The sequence below is a fragment of the Amblyomma mixtum genome, chromosome 7 (assembly GCF_055824585.1).
Source record: "Amblyomma mixtum isolate Tamu chromosome 7, ASM5582458v1, whole genome shotgun sequence".
NCBI lineage: Eukaryota > Metazoa > Arthropoda > Arachnida > Ixodida > Ixodidae > Amblyomma > Amblyomma mixtum.
The window spans coordinates 87,524,487-87,552,475 of record NC_143018.1 but is presented as its reverse complement, the minus strand read 5'-3'; the positions used below and the strand labels follow the sequence as shown (position 1 = coordinate 87,552,475).

The window sequence follows — 27,989 nt, the reverse complement described above, 5'->3', positions numbered from 1 at the left end:
TATGGCTATCTGCGAACGTCAAGGAACGCTTCGGGCTTTTTATCAGATGAAGGGCGAGCCCCGTGGCTCAGCGCAACTGCGAGGTGAGCATTGAATCGAGTCGAATACCATGACGTCACCCCCCTCCCCCCCCCCCCCCCCCCCCCGCCGCTTCGCCGCTTGAAGGTCACCCTTGGAGCGACATGGCCTTGAGGTTTTGCATCAGAGGAGAAGACCTTCCGCTCTAACAGGGGAAAAAAGAGACCTAAAGGCACAAACACCCCCTCGGTCTCCTCGTCTCTTTGGAGCTCCTAGATCATGAGTGCATATCAGCCATCCCAAATGTCTACTTTAGGTAGCGTTCATTGTTTTTCAGCAGGAAAACGCGGGTGCTTTCGCTCAAGGCATACTGCGACGAAGACGTCGACGGTTTACAGAAATTTGCCGCGGATTAAGTATTTCGCAAAACTCGCACTGAAAACAAAAAGAAAAACAAACGTTGGGATGGAGCTGCTTAGTAAAGAAAAGGAAGTTTGCGCAGCTCCCCACACTGGTGTTCCTGCTAGCGAATACCGAGCCTGAGGCAGCACTTATGGACCCGCAACCAGCAGCCGAGCCTTCCTTCGAGCCGGTGCCTGCGAGCCCGGGTTCCAGTCCAGGCCAAGCCGTCGGTTCTGTTTCGACGCGACGTCACAGACACCACGGGAAGAAAGGCCGCAAGCACCACGACAGGGCGCACTCGCCGGAACCGGAGAACGCCGTCGCATTAGGGTGAGTTGTCGACGACAGGCGTAGCGCGCGAGAGAATTCGACAGTACAGTTTATAAGGGGGATGGCGCCACCAAGCCCAAGCTCCGTGACGGTCGTCCTTCTCCTCGGTGTTCGTGTCGGTAGTCATATAATCTACCATCGGTAACAGTAACGCGTGCAGGATTGCGCAGTCAGGCTGGAATGAAATGCGTACTTTTTCACTTTGCAGAGAGACATTCTTCTGCATCCGGTCTATGAATATATGCCTCGGTATAGCCTTTACGCAAAAGCATGAACAAGTCCAGGCCACACAGGTATAATATTTAGTTTTAGTTCGTGACTAAAACCCGCACTCACTGATTTCCACACACACACACACACACACACACACACACACACACACACACACACACACACACACACACACACACACACACACACACACACACACACACACACACACACACACACACACACACACACGCACACGCACACGCACACGCACACGCGCACGCACGCACGCGCACGCGCACACGCACACAACCTGCCGCGGTGGCTCAGTGGTTACGGCGCTCGGCTGCTGACCCGAAAGACGCGGTTTCGACCCCGGCCGCGGCGGCTGAATTTCGATGAAGGCGAAATGTCAGAGGCCCGTGTGCTGTGCGATGTCAGTGCACGTTAAAGAACCCCAGGTGGTCGAAATTTCCGGAGCCCTCCACTACGGCGTCCCTCATAGCCTGAGGCGCTTTGGGACGGTAAACCCCAATAAATCAAAACAAATCAAATTGCGCACACATACGCACAGGGTGTTAAACAGTAGTGTAATACATCAGAATTCAGCTAAGACGTGCTAACTTTCGGGCTGGTTACCTAATATTAAATATTTAAATTTTTAACTATTACTGTTACGATCCTTAAACATTAAGAAGCGTGTAGCCCACCGCAAGTAATATCTATATCAGTTTTTAGAATTTCGAAAACACGGTTACCCGCTGTGCTGTGGCCCAAAATATTCTGGCTACATCGCACCAAAATACGTGCACTTTCAAGAACCTAGCAGGCGAAGCAACCTGTCCAGGGCACTAACTCATTGAAATAGGTAAAATTTGTTGGGCCACAGCGCCGAGTGTGACCCGAATTTTTTTAAATTCTAAAAACTGATATGGTTATTACTTACGGCGGGCTACACGCTCCTCAATAATTAATGAGCCCTGCATATAATGTAACCAGGGGTTGAAGCTCGGATGGACCAGGCAGGAAATAAAAGCGATTGAGTTGGCACACGGTGGGAACATGACTTTATTCTAACGTTTCGGTCAGGTGTGTTTCAGGGAAGCCGATAACTAATTTAATATAGTTAAAAAATAGCTAAAATTACTTAAATATAGCCAAAAGTTAACTATTAGAATTTTGTTAATCACTTCACTAGTTACCATGATTCGCCTGTTTCTTGACGTCCGCCAACACTGGTATTTCTATGACGCAAAAAGCTCTTCTTTACCGCAAAACCCTATTTTAAAGATATAGTGATCACCTTCCCTGAAACATAAGGTATAACGCCCTTAACTACTGACGTTGACTCACTTTTTGCATCACCTGACCGCTCCTTCAACTGTTTTATTGCGTTCGCATTTGAATCCCCATTAGCCCATAGAGTGCCCGGCGTTTACGGAGCGTATGAAGATGAAATAGAGGAGGCAAAAAGGGAAAGAAAGAGGAGGGAGGAAGACGATAGGGGGAAAGTGGAGAGAGGGGTACTTGATGGGAGCAGTGCCACATAGACAAACCACGTGGACCTGGTGGGAGGTGACGTGTGAAGAGATAGCAGCCGCTGTCGCCATTCAGAATCAAGGGGGGGGGGGGGGGGACGGCGTTGCTTACGATGTTTTGTGGACTTAATTACATCGCTCGCCACTGTCAAAGGGAACACTGATACTAACTAATACCCTGCTGAATGAATCTGATATCAGCTGTGACTTTAGTGCGAAAGAACTTACACGTTCCCCAACACCAACCAAGAATCTTGTGACCGTATCGCCGTGCGTAAGATATTGTGCCGTTGCCAAACAACCCGAATTACTAACCGAGCTTACTCGGGCAGGAGCTCAGCATGAAGTTACATGTAGTTACTACTCGACCATACTCGACACTACTCGACGACTACTCGACATGTAGTTACTAAACGAGCTTTCTCGGGTAGTAACTAGCCGAGGTTACTCGGGTAAATTCTGAGGAGCGTCGCGCCAGCTGCGCTAGAGGTAGCTCAGGAAGAGAAACATGGGTCTCACAATCCCTATCGGTGGCTTTGATAGAAACAGCCACCTGCCAGCGCAGGGGCGCATCGCTTAACCACTGCGCCACTGCGCTGGTAGTGGTATATGAGGACTCACCGCGACATCTGTGAATGTTAGAGAATGAACAATTCTCCATACATGGGCTTTAACCCACTAAAGATATCACGTCATATTCTTAAACCGGAGCTTAAGTGCCCCCTCCAATTGAAGAGCGAGCAACTGCTTTTGCACGAGCACGCGGTTTAACACTACGATTTTTTATTTCTTTTCAGAAGCCAGCAGTGGCCGTCCCTTGGTTCGCTGGGGCCGCTGCACTCCTCGGAGCCACTGCAGTTGCACCAACCAGCTGAGTGTGTGAGTTTACTGTTGGCTTTTTTGTTGCGAAAGCAACACTACGCGAGTCGCCGAGCCATTTCGGGGAGCTGACGCAAAGGCCATACTGCGCATGCGCAAGGAGCAGTGACGTCACACGGCGCATAGCTGGTGCGCCGCCGCCATCGCTGCGCGGGTGACTCAGAGGGGCCGCCGCCGCGCTCGCCAGTTGCGCATGCGCAGTAGCTGCGCATAGCTAGCGTGTCGGGGCCGCCGCCGCGCGCTCTCCATCGCCTCTCTCTCTCCTCGTTGCTTTCGCAATCCTCCGGGTTTGACCAGAGCTAAACCACTGCCAATTTTTTTTTACTCTGTGCCACGGTACATGCCTTCTTCTGCCATCTTAACCAAAGCAGGCAAGGCAGCTTCAAAGTTAAGCTGAAAAATCAAGGGGAAAAAAATCGAATGTGGCAAAGGCGCGCGCAAGATGTTCCGGAATTCCTCGATCATTTATGTCCGTGGCCGAAGGGCGGACTCGCGCTTATGGTGGGAAAAGCGGCTCGGTTAATTTGTTCACGTATCTTCATGCGCGATGCTTGTCCCGACGTGTAGTCAATGGCAGTGCTCAATGCGTTGCAGTATATAGCATATACTGCTTGGGAAAAGGGTCTCTGACCAAACAGTTGCCTTGACGGATGAGGGATAAGTTCCCCCGCCAAGCAACCATAAGTCCGCCTCGTGCGGCATAAGCTCAATTTGTGGCCTTTTTTTTCTTCTCGCAAGTCAGACAGCCGGAAAAACCGGGATGTCTAGTCAGCTGTGATACTCTGAAGTTTTCTCTTCGGAACGAAGGATCGCTTACAGTGTTTGTCTTGGGACACGCTGGTTAGAGCGTACGAGTTTTGAGTCCAAACTCTTCACTTTGCAGTGAAACACGAACCACCTTTGCAGGCTGAGTGCTCGAAACTAGGTTGCCCCCGAAGGGGCGCAGCGGGGTTTGCGGAGCCTCCTCCAAGCGCACACCCCTGAAGAAGCCGGGCGCCGGGCCGGGGGTGGCTTGTACCCATTTTTACCGGTGGGTGTCCTGCGGTGGGTTTCGAACCAACCACCTCCCGCAGCCTAAGCGGACGCCGAGACCACCAGGCCACGAACGCAAACGTAGCAGGGGACGGCAGAAAGTTAGGTGGGCGGATGAGATTAAGAAGTTTGCAGGGATACAGTGGCGGCAACTAGCAAAGGACAGGGTTAATTGGAGAGACATGGGAGAGGCCTTTGCCCTGCAGTGGGTGTAGTCAGGCTGATGATGATGATGATGATATAGTATATGGCCGCGCAGTCGCTAAGGCCGCAGGCACCGTTGACTTTTCTGATGAGCATTTGCAACAGGAAACAGGTGCATGATACCACGCAGAGTGAGTGAGTGAAAAAGATTTATTGTCCAACAGAATGAGACTACCTCATCCAGACCTCCCCTGTCCTATACCCTCAGTTGAGGGAGGAGGATCAGGAGAGATCCGGCCGCATGGGGTAGTCGCGTCAGATGCTGGCCAGGATCTCTTGTATCCCGGCGGCCTCTTCAGCCAGTCGGACGGCGGTGAGCTGGAGCTCAGGGTCCGAGCTCCGGAGCAAGGCCCAGGCGTCTCTACTATTAATGTTGTTTGCCCTGCCTGGGGATTGGCTACACTCCCATATAATGTGGTCGAGGGACCCTCTCGCTCCTCACTTCTTGCAATTATCGTCCTCTATTTCTGGAGTGATATGTTTCCTTAGAATTGGGTGTGGGTAGACATCTGTTTGTAGACGCCTCCACGCCACCGCCTGTTGATTGTTGAGTGTTATGCTAGGCGGGGGAAAGTACCTGCGATGTTGTCTGTAATATTCTGTAACTTCCTGACAGGAAATTTTTCGCCCTTCTATCCCGTGATCTGCGAGCGGTGGACCGTCGTGTGCAGCTCAGTGGTAGAGATCTCGAGCCACCTCGTGGGCCGCCTCGTTGCCACGGACAGATTCGTGCGCGGGGGTCCAGATTATATTGATTGTTCTATTCAATGTCGCTTGTCTTAAAATTTCGGCAGCGAGGGGAGAGACTCTCCCTCTACTAAAATTTTGGACTGCAGCTTTGCTGTCGCTTATGACGTATTTAGCTTTGGAACCGACGCAAGGTAGTGCTACTGCGACCTCCTCCGCCGTCTCAGTGTTTGTCCCTAGGACAGTTGCGGCCGTAATGAGGCTACCCGCTCCGTTCACTACCGCGACGGTCGTGTACTGACTATGTCTATCACCCGCTGCGTCTACGTAGGCGACCTCCTCCTGAGGCTTGTCACCGTAGATGCGGTCTATCACCTGTGCCAGTTTTTGTCTTCGTTCCTTGTTTATTTCTGGGTGCATGTTCTTGGGTAAGGGGGGAATCCTGAGCTTGCTCCTAATCTCCATGTCGATATCCTCCCTCTGTCTAGCTCCCCTATCTGTTTTGAGTCCGACTTTGGCTAGTGTGGCTCTTCCTGCATGTGTTATGCTGAGTCTCTCTAGCTGTGATGTATGGACTGCTTCTGCGAGCTCTGTAAGCGTGTTATGTATGCCCAGTGATAGGAGTTTTTCCGAGGATGTGCACATGGGCAGGCCCTGAGCTTTCTTGACGCACTTCCTTATGAGAGCGTCGATCTTGTTCCTCTCTGCTGCTTTGAGATTTAGGTACGGCGTGGCGTAGCTGACTACTTATTATGAAAGCTTGTATGAGCCTAAGTAGGTTTTTTTCTTTGAGACCGCCTCTTTTGCTCGAGACACGTTTGATGAGATTGAGGGTCTGCATCACGTGGCTCTCAAGCTTTTTGATGGTTGTCATATTTTTTCCATTTGATTACATATAAAGGCCTAGGATTCTGATTGTGTCCACTTTGGGTACCTCCTTTCCTCCTACAGAAATCTGAATTTCCGAGGGTGGTTTGTACCTCAGAACCTTATCGTTATATATGAATATTTCAGGTTTTTCGGGCGAACATTCTAAGCCCTTTTCTTCTGCATACATCGAAATTATATTGGCAGCTGCCTGTAGGGTTTGGTTAATCTCTGCACCACTTCCTCGGTTGATCCATAGATTAATGTCGTCCGCATACAGGCTATATTCTAAGTTTGGGTTGCCAATTTTCTCAGGTTCGCCCGGTAGTTCTCTCATGGCCATGTTAAAGAGAATGGGTGATAGCACCGACCCTTGGGGGTTCCCTTGCTTCCCAGCTTTGTTTCCCCGGATTTAATCTCCTGGAAGCTTATGCTCGCAGTTCTATCTGTGAGGAAGTCTCTTATGTAGCGATAGGTTTTGTGGCCTACTCCGGCGTGGCTGAGTCCTTTCAATATTGCCTCATGTTTGACGTTATCAAATGCCTCTTTGAGATCGAGACCTAGGATAACCTTTGCATCCTTGGTTCTGGAGTCAATGATATCATGTTTTAGTCGCAGCATGACATCTTGTGTGCTGAGATGGGGTCGGAACCCATACATCTCATCTGGCCACTTCCTATTCTTTTCCATGTAATTCGATATTCTGGTCTGGACGACATGCTCCATTAGTTTTCCTAGGCACGATGTGAGGGATATAGGTCGGAGGTTCCCTATCTGCGGCTGCTTCCCGGGCTTAGGTATTAGGAACACGGTGGCCGTTTTCCATTGCGGGGGAATCTCGCCCTTCTCCCAGCACTCCTGCATGTAATCTGTGAAGGCCTTTGTGGAGTTGTCGTCAAGGTTCCTTAACATTGTGTTCGTAATCCCGTCTGGGCCAGGAGCCGATCTGGTTTTGAGTCTGACTATTTCAGCCCTTACCTCGGCTACCGTAATGGGCGCGTCCAGGGCCTCGTTCGGGGATCCTTCATAATCGTGAAGCGGGCCTTTGTCTGTGTCTCCTATGTAGGTTTCAGCTAGTTTACGTATGAAGCTTTCGTCATCATAGAAAGCTGCAGCTTCAGCTGCTTAGCGGACGATAAAAAGGCCTCGTGTAGGTCTTCTCAGTCAATTCTTGCAAAATTGTGGTATACTTGCCTATAAATTGCCTATAAATTCCAGTTCCGTCTCCCTTCTAATCGAACTTTCATAGCGGTCATAAAGGTGATAAGGCGGTCGCAAGCACTGGCCATATATTGGAAGGCATAAGTGTTGCATTTCACCGTAGTATAGGAGTGGGTGTACTTTCAAGTACTCACAAGTTAACACCAGTAGCTTTATTTTTTTTTTTGCTGAGCTTAAAAGAAATTACTGGCACCCTCTAAATGCGATTCATGCGGCAGAGTAAACGTCGGAAACATTTTTCTTATAGTGTTCCTCCGGACATAGCAGTCGCTGCCGTTGACGATTCAGACCGTGCGAGCGGATGGCCTGATCCACTCACCCGATCCAACACAGCAATCACAGCATGACATGCCGTAACCCCTCTTGACTCTCCTCCACCCACTCTTCTTCTCTTTTCCGCTTTTCCTCCCGCCTGGAAATTACCTCCTCTATAGTTTCCCACCCGTTGCCTCCTAGTGCGCAGTTCATACCGCGAAACAACGAAGAAACGAGAAAGAAGCGCTTGAGCCTTCCATACACACTAGCTCCACACACACACACACTAGCTGCCACAAACACCAGCTCGGAATACATTCTTACAGATTCACAGACAGCGTACCGCAATTACCTCAGGGGCAGGGTCGCACCGCTAGCAGCTAAAATCCTGCAAGATAGCTACATCCGTGGCTGCCAACCCACACAAAAACACTTAATATGGGTACCAGGTCACCAGGGTATATCAGGGAACGAGAGCACACATGCCTCAGCCCGAGCATTTTTCCCCCAGGCACCCAGTGTGGATGCCGTGGAACCTCCTACCCCACTACTAACTTACAATGACATACTTCAGCACTTGAGATTATCCCGTCGGGTCTACCATCGGCCGGCTAAGACACTAGATAAAGGGGAGGAATAACACCTCCGAAAGCTACAGACCAACACTTGCAACAACCCACGAAGACTACATGCCATAGACACGGAGGCATTTGACTCACACTGCAAATTCTGCGGGGAGAAGGCGGACCTGTACCATATGGTATGGGCCTGCCGACGAAATCAGGCGATCACTGTTAATAACCAGACAACGCAGGAGGGGTGGGAGGCAGCTCTGACCAGCTCGGACGAAAAGGGTCAAAAGCAACTCATCGAAAGAGCGCGGACAGCAGCCTACGCCAGTGGGGTTCCGGACTGAGAGCTCCAACCGCCGCTACAACGTCCTAAACAATTTCATTAAAATATTTTCGCCACCACCTCAAGTAAATTTGTAAATTGGTTTCTGAGGAAAGGAAATGGCGCAGGATCTGTCTCGCATATCTCGGTGTATACCTCAACCACGCTGTAAGGGAGGGAAGGTAGGAGTGAAAGAAGAAAGCGAGAAAGAGGTGCCACAGTGGAGGTCTCCGGAATAATTTCGACCACATGGGCATCTTTTACGTGCACTGACATCGCATAGCACATGGGGCCCGCCGCGGTGGCTCAGTGGTTATAGCGCTCGGCTGCTGACCCGAAAGACGCGGGTTCGAACCCGGCCGCGGTGACCGAATTTTGATGGAGACGAAATTCTAGAGTCCCGTGGGCTGTGCGATGCCAGTGCACGTTAAAGAACCCCAGGTGGTGGTGGTGGTGGAACTTTATTTCCAGCGGATATAGAGGACCGACCCGAAGTCGCCCCACGCTTAAACGGCGGCCGCTATCCCTTGGGCAGCGGCGGCGTCTTCAACCAGCTGGAGGAGCTTGATCTGCGTCCCCGGGTCGGGGCTGAGCAATAGAGCCTCCCAATGATCAGAGTCGGTAATGAATCGACTCGCGGGTAGGGACTGCGGGCAGTTCCAGATCATATGATTTAGATCGGCTTTCGCATCGCAATTTTTGCATTTGTCCGAGTAGAGTCCATCCGAATAGAAGCTACACAATTGTGGATTTGGATAGGTGTTAGTTTGATGTTTACGCCAGGCTTTGGCCTGTTGCTTGGAAAGCGTTTTATCTGCTGGGGGGAATCTGAGTCTTGCAAGCCTGTAGTGCTGCAGGATTTCTCTGTAAGAAAACAACCTGTCCTTGCCGGAGTACAGGGCGGGTGGACTGCGCGACCCAGCTCGGCGGGACAGTTCTCGAGCTAGGTTATGAGCCGCCTCATTACCAGCAAGGGAGGCATGAGCAGGCGTCCAGATTAGGCGAATGCGCCGCGTGGGCTGATAATTTAGCAGAATCCGTGCTGCTTGTGGAGAGATTCTTCCAAACGTGTAGTTACGTATCGCGAATTTTGAGTCGCTGACAATGGTTTCTGCCGAGGATCCCGCAATGGCTAGAGCAATGGCTGTTTCTTCTCCAACATGTGTGTGCTGAGGGCGTACAGTGCCCCCAGTTATGAGTCTACCACATTCCGTGGTGACCACAGCTACCATCTTGTCAGCCGAAGAATCTGCTGCATCAACATATACCACAGAGGTATCATTAAGGAAGCGTTTGCCTAATGATATGGCTCTCTCTGCACGACGTTCAGCGTGGAAATCTGGGTGCATGTTCCGAGGTAGTGGAGGAATGACCAGAAGCTGGCGTATATGTTTGGGAAGATCAGTTGTTGGTTCGCCTTGTCGTTCGTATGTTATGCCTAGTGTGGACAGAATGTGTCTGCCAGTTGGTGTGGCCGTTAGTCGTTCGTACTGCGAGACGGTTACCGGTTCAATAATCTCACTTAGGGTGTTATGAAGACCGAGGCCTAACACTTTCTCAGTCGCTGTTGTTGGGACTTCGGCATCCCACCGCTTCCACCACTGTTGGGAATGGGTGTCCGAGCCAGGAAACGGTCGAGGCGACGGTGAGTCAAATGACTTTTATGTACAGTATGTACAAGGGTTTTTACATGATACAAGGGCCAAGAGCACCACGGGCAAGCACAAAGAAGAAGGGCGGCCCCGGCGGCGAGCGTAGCTCCGGCGTGATGGCTCTTCTGCTGCCCGTCTGCTGCGCGGGTTGAGCGCGGCTCCGTTTTTAAAGCCGCCGCTGTCGGTTGCGGCAGCCAGCAGTTCAAATCCTCCAATCAGGTCACGGCACTGGCCACCGTTCAAATTAGACCAATGGTCGAGAGGCGACGGCCGACGAAGCGTTGTAGGAGTCCGCACCGACGGAGAGGAGGGAAGGAGGAAGGGTCCGCGTCGGCGCCAGCGAGACGGATGATTCAGCTGCAAGCCGCGATATGTCCGAGAGAGTCTGGGCCTGCTTTGAGCGACGGCGAGCGCGCAGCGCTGGTTTCCAGAGGCCAGCCAGCGAAATGTGGGCGCCGGCACTACACTGTGTGCATGGGTAGCCCAACTGCCTGTTTGACGCATTTTCTGATTATGGCCTCCACTTTCTCTTTTTCAGCTGATTTGAGATGTAGGTAAGGGCATACGTAATCGATGCGGCTGATCACAAAGGCTTGTACTAAACGGAGAGTATTGCTTTCCCTCAAGCCCGAGTGGCGGTTACTAATGCGGCGAATGAGCCGCATAATTTGCTGCGAGGTTCCCTGAAGCTTCTGAATTACGTCACCATTGAAGCCCTGTTCTTGTAGAATTAGGCCCAAGATTTTAATTTTGGGTACTCGAGAAATGGGGACTCCGCGAATACTGAGTTCGATGGCCGGTGGGGGTTGCGCAAGGGATCTGATTTTGCGGAATATGAGAAATTCAGATTTGGCTGGAGAGCACCGCAGCCCCCTGGTGTCTACATAGTTCCCCACGATATCGATAGCACGCTGGAGTCTCTCCTCGATTTCGGCATCACTGTCCTCGGTGGTCCACAAGGTGATATCGTCAGCATAGAGGCTGTGGTGGAGTTGCGGGATCTGCGCTAATTGGTGTGGAAGTTTCAACATTGCAACGTTGAAGAGAAAGGGTGACAGGACCAATCCCTGCGGGGTGCCCTTGTTGCCGAGGGGGAAGTCACGCGAGTGGAGACCTCCTACTTGAAAATGCGCCTTTCTACCTGAGAGAAAGTCGCGGATATAGTTGAAGGTGCGGGCTCCCACGCCGAGTTCATGAAGGTTCTCCAAGATTGCATCATGTCTGACATTGTCAAAGGCCTTTTCCAGGTCGAGTCCAAGAATTATCCTGGTGTCCCGCGTTTTTGCCTCAATAATCTGGTGTGGTCGAAATTTCCGGAGCCCTTCACTACGGCGTCCCTCATAGCCAGAGTTGCTTCGGGACGTTAAACCCCAATAAACCAATCCAAACCAAGCATAGCACATGGGCACCTTTTGCGTTTCGCCTCCATCGAAACGTGGCCGCCGCGGTCGCGTTCGAACCCGGGTATTCCGGCTCGGTAGACGGGCGCCTTAACCGCTGAGCCACCGCAGCCCTTCTGGTCTTTAGAGAAGGCAATAGGGCTCCAGAATGCAATACGAAAACCATGCAGCCGTGTTAATAATTTTGGCATTATCTCCAACTATTTTTCTTTCGAGATTTGTTGTAAAAACCTGTGGGACTATAGGAGTTCAAAATTACCGTTACGTTGAGCACAATTGTTTTTTAAGCTGTGATGCATTAGAAGCGATGGTTTTCCCAAACAACTAATGCGCTATAGAGCGTCCTGAATCGGAACGCAAAAGTTTATCAGTAAGTGAGGGCTGGTTCCGCTAGCTATTCCTGGGTCTGCTCACCAATTAGAAGGTTGAATGTTCATCTGCTCGGCGCTGTCTGGCGCCTCAGGGTCCATTTCGCTAGGCCCCCCCCCCCTCCCCCCCCAAAAAAAATTGGCAGAGGCTTAGCTTGGTTAAGCCCGAAAGGTTGCGAAAGCAAATTACGAGCAACTTCAGCGACTAAAGCAGTGAAAGGCGAAAGCCTGAGTGCGGCACGAAACGCCGGAATTAGCTTAAAGTGCTATTGAGGTGTCCACTAAACCACAGAGTTGGTAAGACGCCTTTCCTTTCCTCGAAATGAACGCAGTCCCCTCTCTTACTGCCTGGGATCTGCGGCGCCCCGTGGATACCGCTGGGACCGCGCCGACGAACCGACTTGGTAGCTCAGATTTCACCTCGGTATGACGTCACAGACGCGAGCGTCTCCACGCGTCATCAGACTGGAGGCGGTCTAAAGGTGAAACCTGACTACCGCCGGGACCACGCTGAAGGCTCAGAATCTAGCGTAGTATTGCTTTCGCAATAAAAAATTGGCAGGGGCTTAGCTTTGGTTAAGCCTGGTTGGTAGCGAAAGCAGGTGTTTAATTATTAGAGTTACTGTATATGCTACCAAAGGTAGCAGAGTTGCGCGTCTGTTTTCAAAACGCCGCTCGCGACTCCATTGGCAGAGCGCCATCACGTGGTGTCCAAGCAACCGTGTACTGCGGAGAAGACGACGCTCGATGGGCAAAATTGTCCACTTTCGGTTCTGAACCGGTTTTACCGGTGTCGAGTCTCCCCCGCCGCCTCTGTTCCCCGATTCGAGACGCCCTGCAGCCTTTGTTCTCCCGGTGAGAGCTTCCTCGGTACGGTGCATGTTTTGCCCATCGGACCAGAAACACGTGCGCTGATGACGTAGGCCGGGACAGGTATATTCCCGACGCCGCCGCTGCAGCGAACTCGATTGACAGCCGGCCAAGTTCGAAGCGGATTCACTATCCAACGGCTGTTTACGTTCGCTGCTGTGGGGTGTCTAGTGTGTGTAGCTCGCGCCTTTTTTCTGTTTGTTTTTTTTTGCTAAAAGTTGCATTGAGGTTTCTTTACCGAAAACAGGCTGGGCTTGCGGACCTGCGCTTTTTCGTGTACGCTATTGAAACGCAAAAAAAATTCAGGCGGCACTTTGATTGTCTAAAGTGGGTAGAGGCGGAAGCGTTTTCCGCACCACCTTCGTTGTTTCTGTGGCACTGGTGGCGTCACATATAATTGAGTACTAATTACTAAGTGATGGCAAATCACTAATTAATTGTTAATTACTGATTAATGCCTGAATACTAATTAACTGCTAATTAATGACGATTAAGCTCCGCCTTTAGGAGTGGAACGCGACAGCGCGTTGTAGCGCTGCCAGGGAGTCCACTTAACGCCACCACCCGTTCGGCGCGATGCCTTGCCCTTTGAACGGAACGCTTTTTGAGGAAAGGAAATGGCGCAGTAATTCTCTGTCATCTCGCTGGACACCTGAACCGCACCGTAGAGGAAGGGAGGAAGTGGGAGTGAAAGAAGGTAAAGAGGAGCCGTAATGAAGAAAATGAAAATTGTATTTGAGGAAAGGAAATTACGCAGTAACTGTCTCACATATCTCGGTGGGCACCCGTCAAAGTTCAGGGGGGCACTTTTTTGACCTAAAGTGTGGTCACTGACGTGTGGTTAAGATGTTAAGCTTCGCCCCTAAGAGTGGAACGCGACAGCGTCTTGCAACGCTGCCAAGGAGTCCATAGAACGCCATCGCCCATTCGGTTAAACGCCTCGCTCGTCGGTAAATTGGTTTTTGAGGAAAGAAAATGTATCTGTCTCTCATTTGTCGGTGCACACCTAAACCTCGCCGGAAGGGAAAGGAGGAGGATGAGAGTGAGTGAAGACACCGTATTCACTAGACGCGCCTTTGTTCATTCCAAACCATCGAGCTGGCATGGCGGAGTGGATAGCACGCTCGTCTCACGCCGAGGAGCGGGGTTCGATTCGTGAGCTCGACCAATTTCTTAATCGGTTTTATTTATTTATATTCCCTGACTAGTAAAGCTAATTGGGCTAATTGGGTAATTAAGCAATTAACTAAGCTCAGTCCCACTTACTTGGGGCATCACTATACGATCCCTTCAATTGGTTGCATGGTTACTAGCCAAAGTGCAATTGACCCCGTTTGAAATTCGCGCACTGTGACGTCACGACCGTTTCCACCAATTGAAAAGCGTGACATTTTCTGTCGACAACTGCTGCTTACAACGATGAGACATTAAAGGCTTCCGCCTTAATAGAGCTCTGCCTTGCGTATTTATCCCTGTTGGCATAAAACCTGAATGGCAAACAAATTTTAGTCGAGGGAAACATGTTTAGGCATCTGATTGTTTACTTCAGATGGTAACGTTCATCCAGTTTCGAGTAAACCGTATTTTGGATTTTATAGTCCTTTTTATAGCTCCGGCTCATAACTTTTTGCAGGGTTTCGTATTTAGTAAAACGCAGGTCCGGTGAATAAATGTTGCCGCAAAGATGAATGAATGTTGCATTTGCACGGCGTATTTAGAATACTGAGTCTGCCCTTGGGTTATCAGGTAAATAGTTCGGGGACGGTGACTGTGGGAATCGCTTGCTGCCGCAGCTCACGGCGCGCGCTAGAAAGAGCACCGTTTTTTCTTGGCTATATTTCTTGACTGGGTTACGCAGCCAGCTTTTTAGATACTTTTTTAAGGCGGAAGCCTTTAATGCCTCATCGCTGTAAGCAGGAGCTGTCGACAGAGAATGTCACGCTTTTCAGTTGGTCGAAACGGTCGTCACGTCACAGTGCGCGAATTTCAATCGGGGCCAATTGTACTTTGGCTACTAACCATGCAACCAATTAAAGGGGTCGTGTATAGTGATGCTCCAAGTAAATTTGAGTTTAGTTAATTGCTTACTTAACTAATTAGTCTAAAAACCTTTCTAGTCCGACCAGATAAATAAATAAAACCAAGTAAGAAATTGGCCGAGCTTGGGAATCGAACCCCGGTCTCCGGAGTGCGAGTTGAGCACGCTTCCACTCCGCCATGCCAGCACGATGGTTTGGAATGAACAAAGGTGCGTCTAGTGAATACGGTGTCTTCGTTCACTCCCATCTTCCTCCCTTCCCGTTACGGTGAGGTTTAGGTGTCCACTGAGATATGAGAGACAGATACATTTCCTTTCCTCAGAAACCAATTTACCGACGAGCAAGGCGTAATTGTCCACGTTTCAGATTGGTCCAAATTGTCGTGACGTCACCGCGCGCGAATTTTGACGGGTGTCCACCGAAATATGTGAGACAGTTACTGCGCAACTTCCTTTCCTCAAATACAATTTTCATTTTCTTCATTACGGCCCCTCTTTCTTCTTTCACTCACACTTCCTCCCTTCCTGTACGGTGCGGCTCAGGTGTCCACCGAGATGACAGAGAATTACAGCCCATTTCCTTTCCTCAAAAAGCGTTGCGTTCAAAGGGCAACGCATCGTGCCGAACGGGCGGCGGCGTTCCTTGGACTCCGTGGCAGCGCTACAACACGCTGTCGCGTTCCACTTCTAAAGGCGAAGCTTAAGCGTCATTAATTGGCATTTAATTAATGCACCAACAAAATGTCAAGTGAACAATCACGTAGCAGAATGCAGCACTCAGGCTTTCGCCTTTCAGCACTTTAGCCGCTAAAGTTCCTCATATTGTTTGCGATCAAGTGAAAAAGTGGTTTAAAAACCTCGGAAAAGCGCCCACGGTCGATCGGTGAAGCGCTAGGCATGTCGCCTACAGAAACGGAGTGCGGCTTCGCCGCATAACTTCGGTTGCTTGACAGGCAAGATGGCGGACCTTATACATATGCAGCGCCTCTAGCGGGAGGAGCGAGGCGAGGCGTGCCAAGCGGCCGCCGTTACCCGACGAGCCGAGTTGGTAGCCCGTCTCTCGCTCCTAGTATGACGTCACGCTGTGACGTCACTAGGCATGGTACGGCGTCAGGTGTCAGTCTAAAGGTCAAACCTGCCAAGTGGCCGCCGCTGCGCGATAGGCCGTTCTTGGGAGTAGTATTGCTTTCGCAATAAAAGAGTGAGGAATACGTGCCAATGAGAAGTGGTCCGGATTAATTTTACCACCAGTGCACGCACGCGACCTTTGGTTTTGGCCCACAGTCGCGCCGTTTCGCGTGCTCTCTTGCACGACCATACTGCGCATGCGCGAGGAGCAAGTGACGTCACTATACACAGCTGGCGTGCCTCGCCGCGCGTGCGCGCTTGCCTTCTTTTCCTTAAAATTATCGGAGCGTAAAACGTGGTCAACGCCAACGCCAGTGAACACAACGAACGCCGACGGCCTATGGCTTCAGCGCCGTGTTTCTGGCACAGCGTTGTCAATGCCAACGCATGCAGCGCACACCTGTCACTACCGCCACTTAGCTTAAAGCACGGTTGAGATGCCTCTAGTAAACTTTTAGGAGATAATCCACTTGTACATATTTAATCGGCTTTTAGTTTCCTGAAAGAAGCGGCGTTCTTAAACTATAATATAACAAAAACTATAAACTCGAAAAATCCTTACCCTGTGCTTTGATGCATTTCGTGGTGCACCTCATTCATTTTCGGAGGCCTGAGAAGAAGGCTGGGGTCTTCATTTGATTTGTTGAGCTCCTCAAAGTCCTTGTCTACAGAAGGACTGCCGCTGAGGACACCTATTTTTTTAAAGAAATTATACCACGTGTTTGGCGCGTGATGGTCTGAGTTTTCTGCTCCATAAAACCCAATACAGTACAATACAATACAGTGCAATGCAATACAATACGATACCATACGATATGATGCGATACAATACTAGTAGACGCCACTCCACTTTCAGGGTGTTACTTTCGGACATCTCTGGAGTTCGATGCGAAGAAGCTGATGCTTCATGCGTGCCATTTGAGGAAAATCTGTGGAATAAAACTCGGGGATGAAATTTGTAGCCCTTCTACAAGGTGTCCGTCTCGGAGGTATCCCCGAAACGCGTCTTTTCAAAATAAGGACTGAGCGCTGCAAAACGAAACAGCTCTACTCGCGCACTGACGTGAAGGTGAGGGAGTATTGGCTCACAGAAGTCGGCAAGATGTATGGAGGTCACCTACGCGAGACTAAGGATAGGCAGAAACTTCTCAGTCCGTGACGGTTACCAGCATAATGCCAACTTATGAGCGTGTTTATCTTCTGCAATATTTAAACATCAAGAAATACCGAAGCTTTAGTTTTCTGAGCTCGAGCTTGTCTTACAACTTACACCGCTTGTCTTGTAAAACATTCACTCATACACTCCGCTCTTTACCGCCTCTGGAGCTTTTCGTGGTTTCGTATAGCGACCTAATCGGTTGCTAATTGGCTACGGTTGGTGGCGGTAACTTTGATTCATTTGTTTCGAGCGTACGCGGCAGCATCAATGCAGTATAGCGGGAAAGTGAGCAGACGATGAATACTGTGCATCGCCACCATGAAACTAAAAAGAAGCAGATATAACACTTTGATTACAAACAAGACATTCGAAAGTTCTAAGCATGATTTATAAGCAATATTCTCAACCACAATGCTAACCAAATACCTGCCGTAAACGTAAGGGATTGATGATCCGATCGAAGCTACCCCCGTTATCTGACTACTTTATCCGTGGTTAGATGTTCCTCTCCGGTGTCGTCAAGAGCGCAGTTGCGTCCGCTGCACGTTAAATGTCTCCCCCATTCATCTTAACTCAATCCTGTGCTTTCCTAGCTTCGACCACCTGATCACTGCAAACTCCTTAACCTTCCCCACCCTCCCAACTTTCTGTCGAGTCTTGCTACTCTCTATAACTTTCCTTGGATTAGACGGCATTACTCTCTACGAACATTCCTTTCCTTGCCTTCGCATTACACGTTCTGCCCATGTCCATTTCCTCTTATTAATTTCGGCTAAGATGTCATTAACTCGCGTTTGCTCCCTGTCCGGTTCTGCTTTTTTCCTGTCGCTTAACGTTACGCCTATTATTTTCTTTTTCACAGCTCGCTCCCGGGTATGCAATTCACTTTCAGGCCTTTCCGCATGTCTTTAAGTTGCGGCTTCACTGCTGAGCGAATACGTGTTAAATAGTTTCTTTTTTGTAATGCTGGTCAGTTGCTGTTCATGAACTGAAGCTTCTGCGAAGCGCAGTGCTCTTTTTTTCTTATTTTTACGTATTTAAATCTCATGGTTCGAGTCAACTGTCACATTCACACCGCCCATCAGGTAATAGAGAAATGCGCAGATATATCTAATGTCTATATAGAGCCTTCAAAAAAAAAAACGAAAAAGCATTTGAGTTAGTTCAAACGTCATGCATGCATTTCGTAACGATGGCGGAGGAGAGGCATATTGAAAGCTTATATAAAATATCCGTGGGAAAGGCACAGAGACCATTGTCCTGCAGTGAAAAAGAGATGGAATCAAGGTGGATGTCAGAGAAAGAGGCAGAATCTCTTCACTTCTATTCACCGCATGTTTACGAGCGGTATTCAAAGGGTTGAAATAGTCAATGCATAGAGAACAGTGCAGTAGCTTCAGATTTTGTGAGCACTTAAGTATTATAGAATAACATGAAGAAAACTCTCTGTGAAAAGAGCAACAGTTTAAAATAGGCTGCGTGGTATTGGAAGTGGCAAGGGAATACGGCAATCAGTGGCCGCAGATTTAGCACATGAGGGTGAAATAGCTAGGAGAATAAAATGGGGTATTGTGCATTGACAGGTACTTTCAGGTCATGAATAGCAGCTTACCGGCTAGTATCCCCGAAGAGGAAAGTACACATTGATTGTATCTTGCCAGTACTCACCTATGGGGCGGAAACTTGAAGGCTAACGAAATGGCTTGAAAGTAAATTGAGGCGCACGCAGCGAGCTGTGGAAAGAAAACTTCACAAGTAACTTTAAGGGAAATGACGAGAGCACAGTGCGTTAGTGAAAAATAAAAACAACAACACGATTTTCTGATATCCTAGTTGAACTAAAATATAGGAAATGAACGTGGGCATGAAATGTAAAGCTTAGAACTGGTAACCGATGGACGCTTAGGACAGTGGACATGGTCTCAATGAAAGGCGAGCGCATCAAGGGGGCGGCAGAGAGCCTGACTGGGAAGTCTGCGGGGGATGAGATTGCCGCAATTGGCGCAGGGAAGGGTTGATTGGAGGTGTATGAGACAGGCCTCTGTCCTGCAGTGGGCATAATTACTGTGATGATGATGAAACTGCATAGCTCCGCAGAGAGGCGGACGAGGGGCCTGTTGAGCTTCCACAGATTAGAAGCTGCAGCAGACGCTTGGTCCTAACATCTTCTTCCAAGCATTATGATCTGGGTTGACCTTGGAGAGTATGGCACTTCGCGCACGGTAAGGCTTGAGATATGTGCAGTGTAAACTATGCGCAGACTTTTCTAGAGTGCAATATATGTATAGGGTAAGCAGAAATTTTACGCCCTGAAACACGATAGTTTTCCAGCCATGAAACCTCCAGCATGCCTCTGAGGACTTCTCATGTGGTTCACTCGAAGTGTGCGTTCACGTGGTCGAACTGAGCTTACTGGAGAATTTACAGGATAATAATAGTCCGTATTCCTGCTTCACGACGGTAGTTTGTTGATTTCTCGAACTCTAAATACAGCTTCTAAAGCTTTGATACAGCTGTGCGGCTCGCCTTTCTAGCTTTAAATATGCGCTCAGGTGGTATTTAGTATTCACTATCTTTTTATTTACAATTCACTTCACTGTCCTATTGAAGCCTCTTGGGGACGATGGTCTATTACCCGAATCAGCGAACTCTGCTGGTGTCAAAGAAAGTCGATATTTTATTACAACATACCACACGTAAAATAGGTACCGAAGCCATATACAACAAGTTTGATTGATTGATTTGATTTACGCGGTTTAACGTCCCAAAGCGACAAAGGCTATGAGAGACGCCGTAGTGGAGGGCTCCGGAAATTTCGACCACCTGGGGTTCTTTAACGTGCACTGACATCGCACAGCACACGGGCCTCTAGAATTTCTCCTCCAAAGAAATTCAACCGCCGCGGCCGGGATCGAACCCGCGTCTTTTGGGTCAGCAGCCGAGCACCATAGCCACTGAGCCACCGCGGCGGCTATATACAGCAAGTGGTGGGTTCAAAACTTTCAGCAAGCCTATGCTCCTGCTCTTTTGGAAACAATGCTTACTGCGCTTTGAGCTCCCACCAGAGAGAGAATTTCATTTCGCGTGGAGAGTACGCATCGAGCTACCACAGGTTAGAGCTTTAAGCCTTCAGGTCAGCCTATTGCCTTCCCGCATAATTCTTTAGAACTCGACGCGTGCCTGGCCGATAGCTACAATTGCTTGCATCGGCTGATATTCCCTTGGACTCATGAAAGTTTGGGTAACCAGGCCTATAGAGCGATAACTATTGTTTGTTTTTTTTTCCGTACCGAGAGGCCGAACGTTGAAAGTTTCATTTCAGCTAATGATCCAAGAACGGTAACACGAAGAACCACGGCAATAGCAGGGACTTAAAAGAACTTCTTGTTGAGATAGTTGGTAATTGATCATTGTAATTTAAGGGCGTTGATGACACACAAATATAAGGGCACAATTAACCCAGAAATATAGCTTAAGAGGACTTCTTGTTGGGACTAGTTGCTAACTGTCGCGTTGTCTGTCCCGTTCTATTCTCTAGTGTGTGCGTGTGTGTTTGTGAGTGCGGTTTTTGGCTCCTTTAAATTACAATAGCAAGTACGTACAGGGACAGGGAATGCATACATTCAAAACACACGCCCGTCTTAAGCCTGAAAGACTTGTCAACACCTGCACGAAGCTACTTCAAAAGGGTTACGTCGTGTGTCCTACACAACAGGCGTCGTCCCCAACGCAGTCTCAGGGCAGCGTACCTCCTCTTTTGCTTCCCTATCGACGTTTCGGTTCCTCGCGGGACGGACCACAGGCCCGGCGCACCGTCTCGGAACCGGTAGCGGGCCAGCGAGGGGAGCAGGACCAGGCGTTCCCGAGCTCGGAGCCCTACCCTCCGGACGACGTCCCGGATCCCGGAGTCGCGCAGTACCTCTCGCTGGCCATGGCCCTCGCTGCGTTCGTGCTCATCGTCGCCCTGCAGCTGGCCTTCGCGGCTCCTCTGCCCCACAAACAAAGGGTAGCCCAGGCCCAGCGGGCGTCTGCCGTGTGCGCCAGCGAGGAGTGCGACCGCTACGCGAAGCTCTTCGCCGACGCCATGAACACAAGCGCTCCTCCCTGCGACAACTTCTACGCGTACACCTGCGGAAGGTGCGGGTATACCTGAGGGCGCACAGATAAGGGAAGGCTGTCAGGCCTATAACAGCCCCCCGGGCTCAAGAAGTTGCAAGAAGAAGAAGAAATGAACGGCGGCGCAACAAGGACACTAACGAGAAAGGGGACACAGGGGGCACAGTGTCCTTGTTACGCCGCCGTTCATTTCAGCATGTACAAACTCGCCCCTCAGGCCATTCTTCTAAAGTTGCAAGGACTGCTTACCGGTCCCTAGCATGCCGCGCTATATACTACATGTACCCTATGCTCCAAACAATCTCAATGACACTTCGAGGTTACGTTATTTCTTAATGACCAATTACAATTTGTTATCGGCGCATCTGCATTAACTTTTGCGTACTACAGTGTCAAGAGCGCTACTGAGGGAGCGAAAACAGAAAGCAAGGATATGCACATTCAGGGACTGCGAACAGCGCCTAAGATGTAAGCTCAGACCAGGAAGAAAATATACGCGTTGTTCAAGCCTATAGATATGCAGCATAGTTTCTTCGTTTGCAGATCTGCAACTTGAATATAGAAAAGAGCTGGTGGCATTAGGCAACAAGTGTCATGCTTTGGTGATGGGAGAGAAGACAGCTTAACTTTAGTGTTAGTGCGTACGTGTTAAAATATAAGCTTCAACTTGCAGTGTGTTTTTGTGGTAATTAGTTTGCAAACTGTACATAACTGTTAAAGAGATGTTACAATTGGCTGTGCAATCAGAGGGTGTTTCCAAAAAGTGACGTATAAAAGGGGGTCCTGTAGGTGGTGATTGCAAGGGGGCCTCCAATGCGGAAATTTCCGTACTGCTTCGAAGCAAAAACATGCACAATGTGCGTTAAGCCATATCCTGGGAAGGGACTGCCTAAGAGGGAGAAAACTCTTGGGTGCAATAAAAACGTATAAATCAAAATGCTCTTTTTTATATCCACATGGAAAACAGCGCAAAGTAGATGATACACAAATCAAAGGGGAAGGTACCACAAGCGCTCACTAGCAAGTGAAGATTTAACAGAAAGGCGAAGTTAAGCGTTCAGAGGAACCAACCGGAAACTGCGCACGTCACAACCATGGTGCACAAAAGTATAAATAAATGTTACTAATCAGGATAAAAATATAGCCGGTCGTCTATGTACACGAGCTCCTTATCCGACAGGGCCACCGAAGGATCACTGACGCAGCGGTTGTATTTTTTCTTAATAAAAGGCTATGTTTATGTTCATGTTAATTTTTTTTTTAAATTTCGAGTGTCTAAAATCTAAATAAAGAACTAGACTGATCACCGATTTGTGCATTACAGGTTTTGTGTGTTTTGGGTAATTCATTAATGCATGCCACATGAAGCCTTCTCTCATATAATGTTTCCAAATATATTCTTTGTGATTAGGCTGTGTCATGTTATGTGTGACGCATTTGTTCTCTAAAACAATTTAAAGAGGACAACTGGTAAGCTGATTGCTTTTCAAATGGTGGAAAAGATTTTTGAGAGAATGATGGCTACTTTATCAAAGTTTTCATGTGCCAGGGGTTTCACCTGGCACGACACATAGCCAATCACTCCTGAAGATAAGAGTGATCATTAGAAAAGTTAATGACTTCAAATAATGCACAATCTTCAGCGAAGAGGCGAGCGTGAGAATCATGGTTTTGAGGTAAATCGTACATATAAAGATAAACAGCGGACAAGTGGAACGCCTCATGGTATACATTCATGGACAAAATTTTTCGGGATAAAAAAAAAACATTTCCGCGTTGCCTCGCTAGTCAGTCAGCTGGTATTCTTTGAAACGATGGAGCACGCACGCCCTCTTGTGATTCAATGTTTTTCATTGCGTTGCGTTGCTCAAACGCAAAGAAGTAATTTTTCTTCTGCGATCCACATCTAGTAAACTTTTCTCCATGACAGTGCATCAACGAGATTGCTTTCGCTGGTTCACTCCAGGGACGGCGAGAAGGATGACAGTTTTGTGTACTATAACGTGCACGCTAGTTAATCGTTTAGTGGGAACGTTGGTTAAGGTACTAAAGAATAGGTAACCCTGTTTCACCTATTGCTTGCCTTCGTCTCTGCCTCCAAGGTGGGACGCATCGCACCCGAGGACCGGTGAGAACAGCGTGCTGGCGGAGTCCTGGGGGCAGCTGGCCAGGAGGGCCTCTTCCCGGCTGAGACTGATACCGGACCCCACGGGCAGTCCGAAGCCCGTACACAGGGCTGCTCACTTCATCTACGTGAGTGCAGTGCTCGAGGGACAGTGGCAGGTGGTCCCTACAGAAGAGGAACTCTGGGGAAGCGCATGCACCAATACTGCCAGCGGTCCGGTTCGCGGGTTGTTTTGAACGTTGCAGGTTCCATTTTGTTCGTTAAGCATAACTACTTTTTGCGCTGGTTAATTAACGATTACAGGATTTTAGCGTTCCACAGCAACACTGCAGGCAATGAGAGACGTACGTGCCTTACAGTGCAGTCCGGCAGGTTGCTCATTGTCCAAGTTTCTAAGACAAAAGTTTTGAAAATTTGAAAATTGTAATACACTGTTATGGAAATATTGAAGGTAATGGTCCATTCTTCTGATACGCAACAAAATCTTTTTTTTGAAGTGTTTCCACCGATCGCGTCGAACAGTTAAAACAATCGGAAAGTGTTTTATCGGTCGCAAAAACGTTAATACAAAAAAAAAATACTACTGCCGTTGTGTGATCGGCAGATATATTGATTCTTTAGAGAAATCTTACACTACATTTTATGGGAAAATTCCGTTCTTAAACAGTTTTCCGCTAAAAAATGCTTTTGTCAGAATTGGTGGGGTTCTCTCGCACCTGGGGTTTTCAAGTGCACAGAAGTCTCAGTACTTGGTCATCTGCTCATTTCGCTTCAGTAGAGATTTTCTCGCAAATATGCTGCGTGCGGACAGGTGTAATTGTTAATTCACATTTTTAGCAAATTTTCGTGAGAAGTACCAGCCTCATTTGCCTGAGCGTGATGAGTCTGATTACCCTTAAGTTTTCTGGTTATGTGGCACCACGACAAAGCCGGTCGTGTGTGGCACTGCCAAGGAGCAGCTTGACATGTGCAGTCCCCGTATCAGTAAGACCACGAAACAGCACCACAAGGGCAAGGACCAATTCCACAAGTTTTTCGCAGCGCTGTGAAGGCTGTGGTGATCTGAACCAATCAGAACGGCGTCCTCTGCAAAATGTGTTCCTTCGCGCCCCTCAGCCCGCTACTGGTGTCTCCATCTTTTGGAAGGAAAGATCAGTAGTGTCCAGCTGCTTTGCGCAGGGGACTTGGCCGACTACGGCCAGTCTCAAGGCCAGGACGCGCAAAAGCCCGCGCTCCCTTCTAGACCGCTGCCATAGGCCGACTCACCGGGCGCCATGTTTATAAATGACAGCGCAAAACCTCGCAGCTGGGATCCGCAGGGCTGTATTTGTGCGGGCTTTCTCTGCTAACTTGACCAGTGAATGAAACGGTCGCTGTACATTCAAAGCACCACCCTGAACTGTATTTTCAATTACTTCAGTAATTGTTTTTAAAAAAGTCATAACAGTGCTCGCATACTTGAGGGACTAGTTGTCTTCCTTGGCCTTGATTGGACGAGAGAGCTCTAGCTTTCACAGTGCTGCAAACGGCTTGTGAGATGAAGTATAGTTGGTATATCATCTTCGAACTAAACTAGCTCTAAATTACACAAGGGACACGAGACAGAGGAAAATATAACGCGACCAACCGTGGACCACCGCAGAATTTCCTAAATTGTCTACATACGTTCGCTCACATGTTGCGTCCCGTGGGGATCGTGTTTCCTCGGTTTTGTGTCCCTTGTGCAATTTGAAGCTGGTTTTGTTCGAACGGTACCAGCGTCGGCGAGGGCGCTGAGTTTCACAGTATAATGACGAGTCTCGTGCAGATTTGATCTCGGATATCAGTGGGGTCGGTTTTCAGCGGTCATTTCTGCTTTAAGATAACGTAAGAGATGAGACCCACGGCATATTTAACGCGCTGTCGTAGCTCAGTGGCCTCTGCGTTGTCGGCTTCGGAAGCCTATCAACTGAGCTTGGTTGTCATTGTCAGGCGAGAGAAGCTAACCAGCCCACGCGAATAGTTTGTGGGCGTTGTTACCACCGCGAACGGAGCGCAATGCCCCCTTCTGCCATCGATACAGTGTACATGGGGCAGGTATTGCATGCGCCCCGCTTTCATGGCGCTTTCGTGTCGGGTTAGACTTTGTCAGCGAGCGTATGTCGACAGTGTAATGGATGGATCCTTATTTATTCTGCAAATCATTTTTTCATTCTCAGGAAAGCTGTTAGTGTGCGTGTGGGATGCATAAAAGTAACATCCGTTCACCCTAAAGTCCATGCAGTCGCCACCTACTTATTTGTTCCTTTTCACTAAACTGCTCTAGATTTTGAACATGACCTTTAGCAGGAATGACTGTCATTGGGAAAATTGGAATAAAAGTTTTGTTTGAATAAAATTGCAAATCGTTTCGATAGGAATAAAAATTTGCTTTCAGAAAGTTTTTCAAGCTCTGTGGACTTGTGACGAAAACTCTTAGCATTTTCATTGTGACAAAAGTGCCTTCAATTAGGCACGTATAGGCTGCACCCTCAATGCGAATGGTGACGTTCTTGGTGACGTCTTAAAACATTATTGTGAAGAGAGGAGGGCGGGAAAGTCTCCGCGGTAATAACTGTCGAATGTGCCTACTTGGCACAGTAGCCATGGTCATGCTAACTCAGTTAACAGCATGGGCTGCTGGTCAAGACATCATGCCCAAGGCAATATGGGCGAAAACAAGTTTAAAACGAGTTTTAAAGAAGGCCCAGAAGCCCGATCGAAGTGTTTAATAAGTACAGTGTTAGGCAGCTTGTTCTACAATACTTGGCCCTAATATAAATTCACATAGATGTCCTTGAAAGTTTGCTTAGGTCCCTCCCTATTGCTCGACTCTAAATGTGCACAAATGCCTTCATTCCTTTCGCCAATGCCTTCATTTCATTGCTCGCAAATCGCGATACGCAGACGTGCCTGGCGATCATCCAAGTGCCAAGGGTCCCCGAGATCAACGAACTGCTCGCCAAAGGCAACATCACGTGGCCAGCGCGCAACGACCACCCGGACTTTCTCGGCTCCCTGTTCTACATGTCGCGGCAGCTGTTTTTGCCCGTTGCTTTCCACGTCTCCACCATGGAGACGGCGAGCCAGGAAACACAGCTGCCGCCGTCCAAACACCTGACCCTGCACTTTGGTCGATCCCGGCGTTTCCAGGAGCACGTGAAGGCACTGGCGAGTCTTCGACGATCGGGTGGCCTTTTGAGCCATCTGAGGCTCACATACAAGACGTTGGCCATCCATGTGAACGAGAGCCGGCTGAAGGAGCTCGCCAGTCAGTACGACTATCTGGACGATTTTTTCCAGGACTACCAGAACGCGGCCCACCATGTCACCACGAGCGACAACGCGTCTTTCTTCCTGCAATACACGCCGTCGGTGCCGAAGGCCCGATGGGACGGCTTGATGAGGCGATACCTGGGCGTCTCTCTCTTCCAGGACGGGGACGGCGACAAGCTCCGAGGAGGCGTGGTCATTCAGGACGTGCACCTCTTCGCGACGCTCTTCGAGGTGCACGCCAAGCACGGTGAGTTCTTCACCGACGACTTCGTCGGAGGCCTGTGCGTGCAGACACTCGCGGAGTACGGCAGCTTCGACATCCTGGCCAGCCTGTTTGGCAGTCAAGCCATCGCCACCCAGCGTGTCTACGACTCGTGCTTCTCTACATCCTACAGGTTCTACGGGCGCGCCATCGACGCCTACTTCCACCAGCCCATGAGCCACGAGGTCGTGGACCTCCGACACATGGCCACCGTCGTCCACGAAACCTTCACCGGTCAGCGACGCCGGAGAACAGCGCTGGGTGGCACAAACCTGGCCGTGATTAATAATACCTCAAGTAGGCACCGAAATTTCGACTGGGCCCTGTCCGGTTTGGACCAACTGAACATGATGACGTTCGCCGGACATTACGAACGCTACCCCAACATGACCGATAGTCCCGTGTACGACTGGATACATCACGCTGCGTTTGCCTCTGCCGGGGGCCTTGTTGCTACGGGGGAGCCTGTTCCAGCGCCCCCGTATGGCGACATCTGGCGCGCTGCTGGCAGGTTTCGTAACTTCCGCTTGGCGTTGGCGCACATGGAGGAACCGTTCTATGCCACCAACGTCAGCGCGGCTGTGCTAATGGCCGGCAGCGGAGCGCGCCTGGCCGCTGCGCTGTTTTACGATCACGTCGAGACTAGCGGTGGCCCAAACAGCACTGGTGGTCCCGCAAGTGTCTACGGCGAAAACCACGAGTGCCTCTTTCCCGGAACCGGTGTCGGAAGCAGCCCGGACCTCGAGATCCAGGGCGCTGTCGCTTCCGTCGCCGTGGCGTGGACTGCGTTCCGAGCTGCAAGCTCCGACGCGCACGCTACGTTCAAGAGCGACCTGCGACGCTTCGGTGCTGGCGGAATCGGGTCCCTGAAGGAAGACGAGCTCTTCTTCGTTTTCTTCTGCTACCTGTTCTGCGGGGACGCGGATGGCGAACGCATGTGCAATGTGGCGCTCCAACACAGCGCGGACTTTTCGCAGGTGTTCGGTTGTGCGAACGCGTCCGTCATGAACCCGGTGAAGAAGTGTCGCCTGATACGGTAG

General features: G+C 49.6%; 1 protein-coding gene across 1 annotated transcript; it reads left to right on the top strand.

Annotated features, from left to right (window-relative positions):
* The first annotated feature begins 46 nt into the window (after nt 1-46).
* Nucleotides 47-27,989, top strand: LOC149336735 (uncharacterized). Its single transcript, XM_089554224.1, has 4 exons — nt 47-83; nt 3,296-3,377; nt 23,371-23,521; nt 26,319-27,989. Exons 1-4 carry the CDS (start codon nt 47-49, stop codon nt 27,987-27,989), a joined length of 1,941 nt encoding a protein of 646 aa, XP_089410350.1.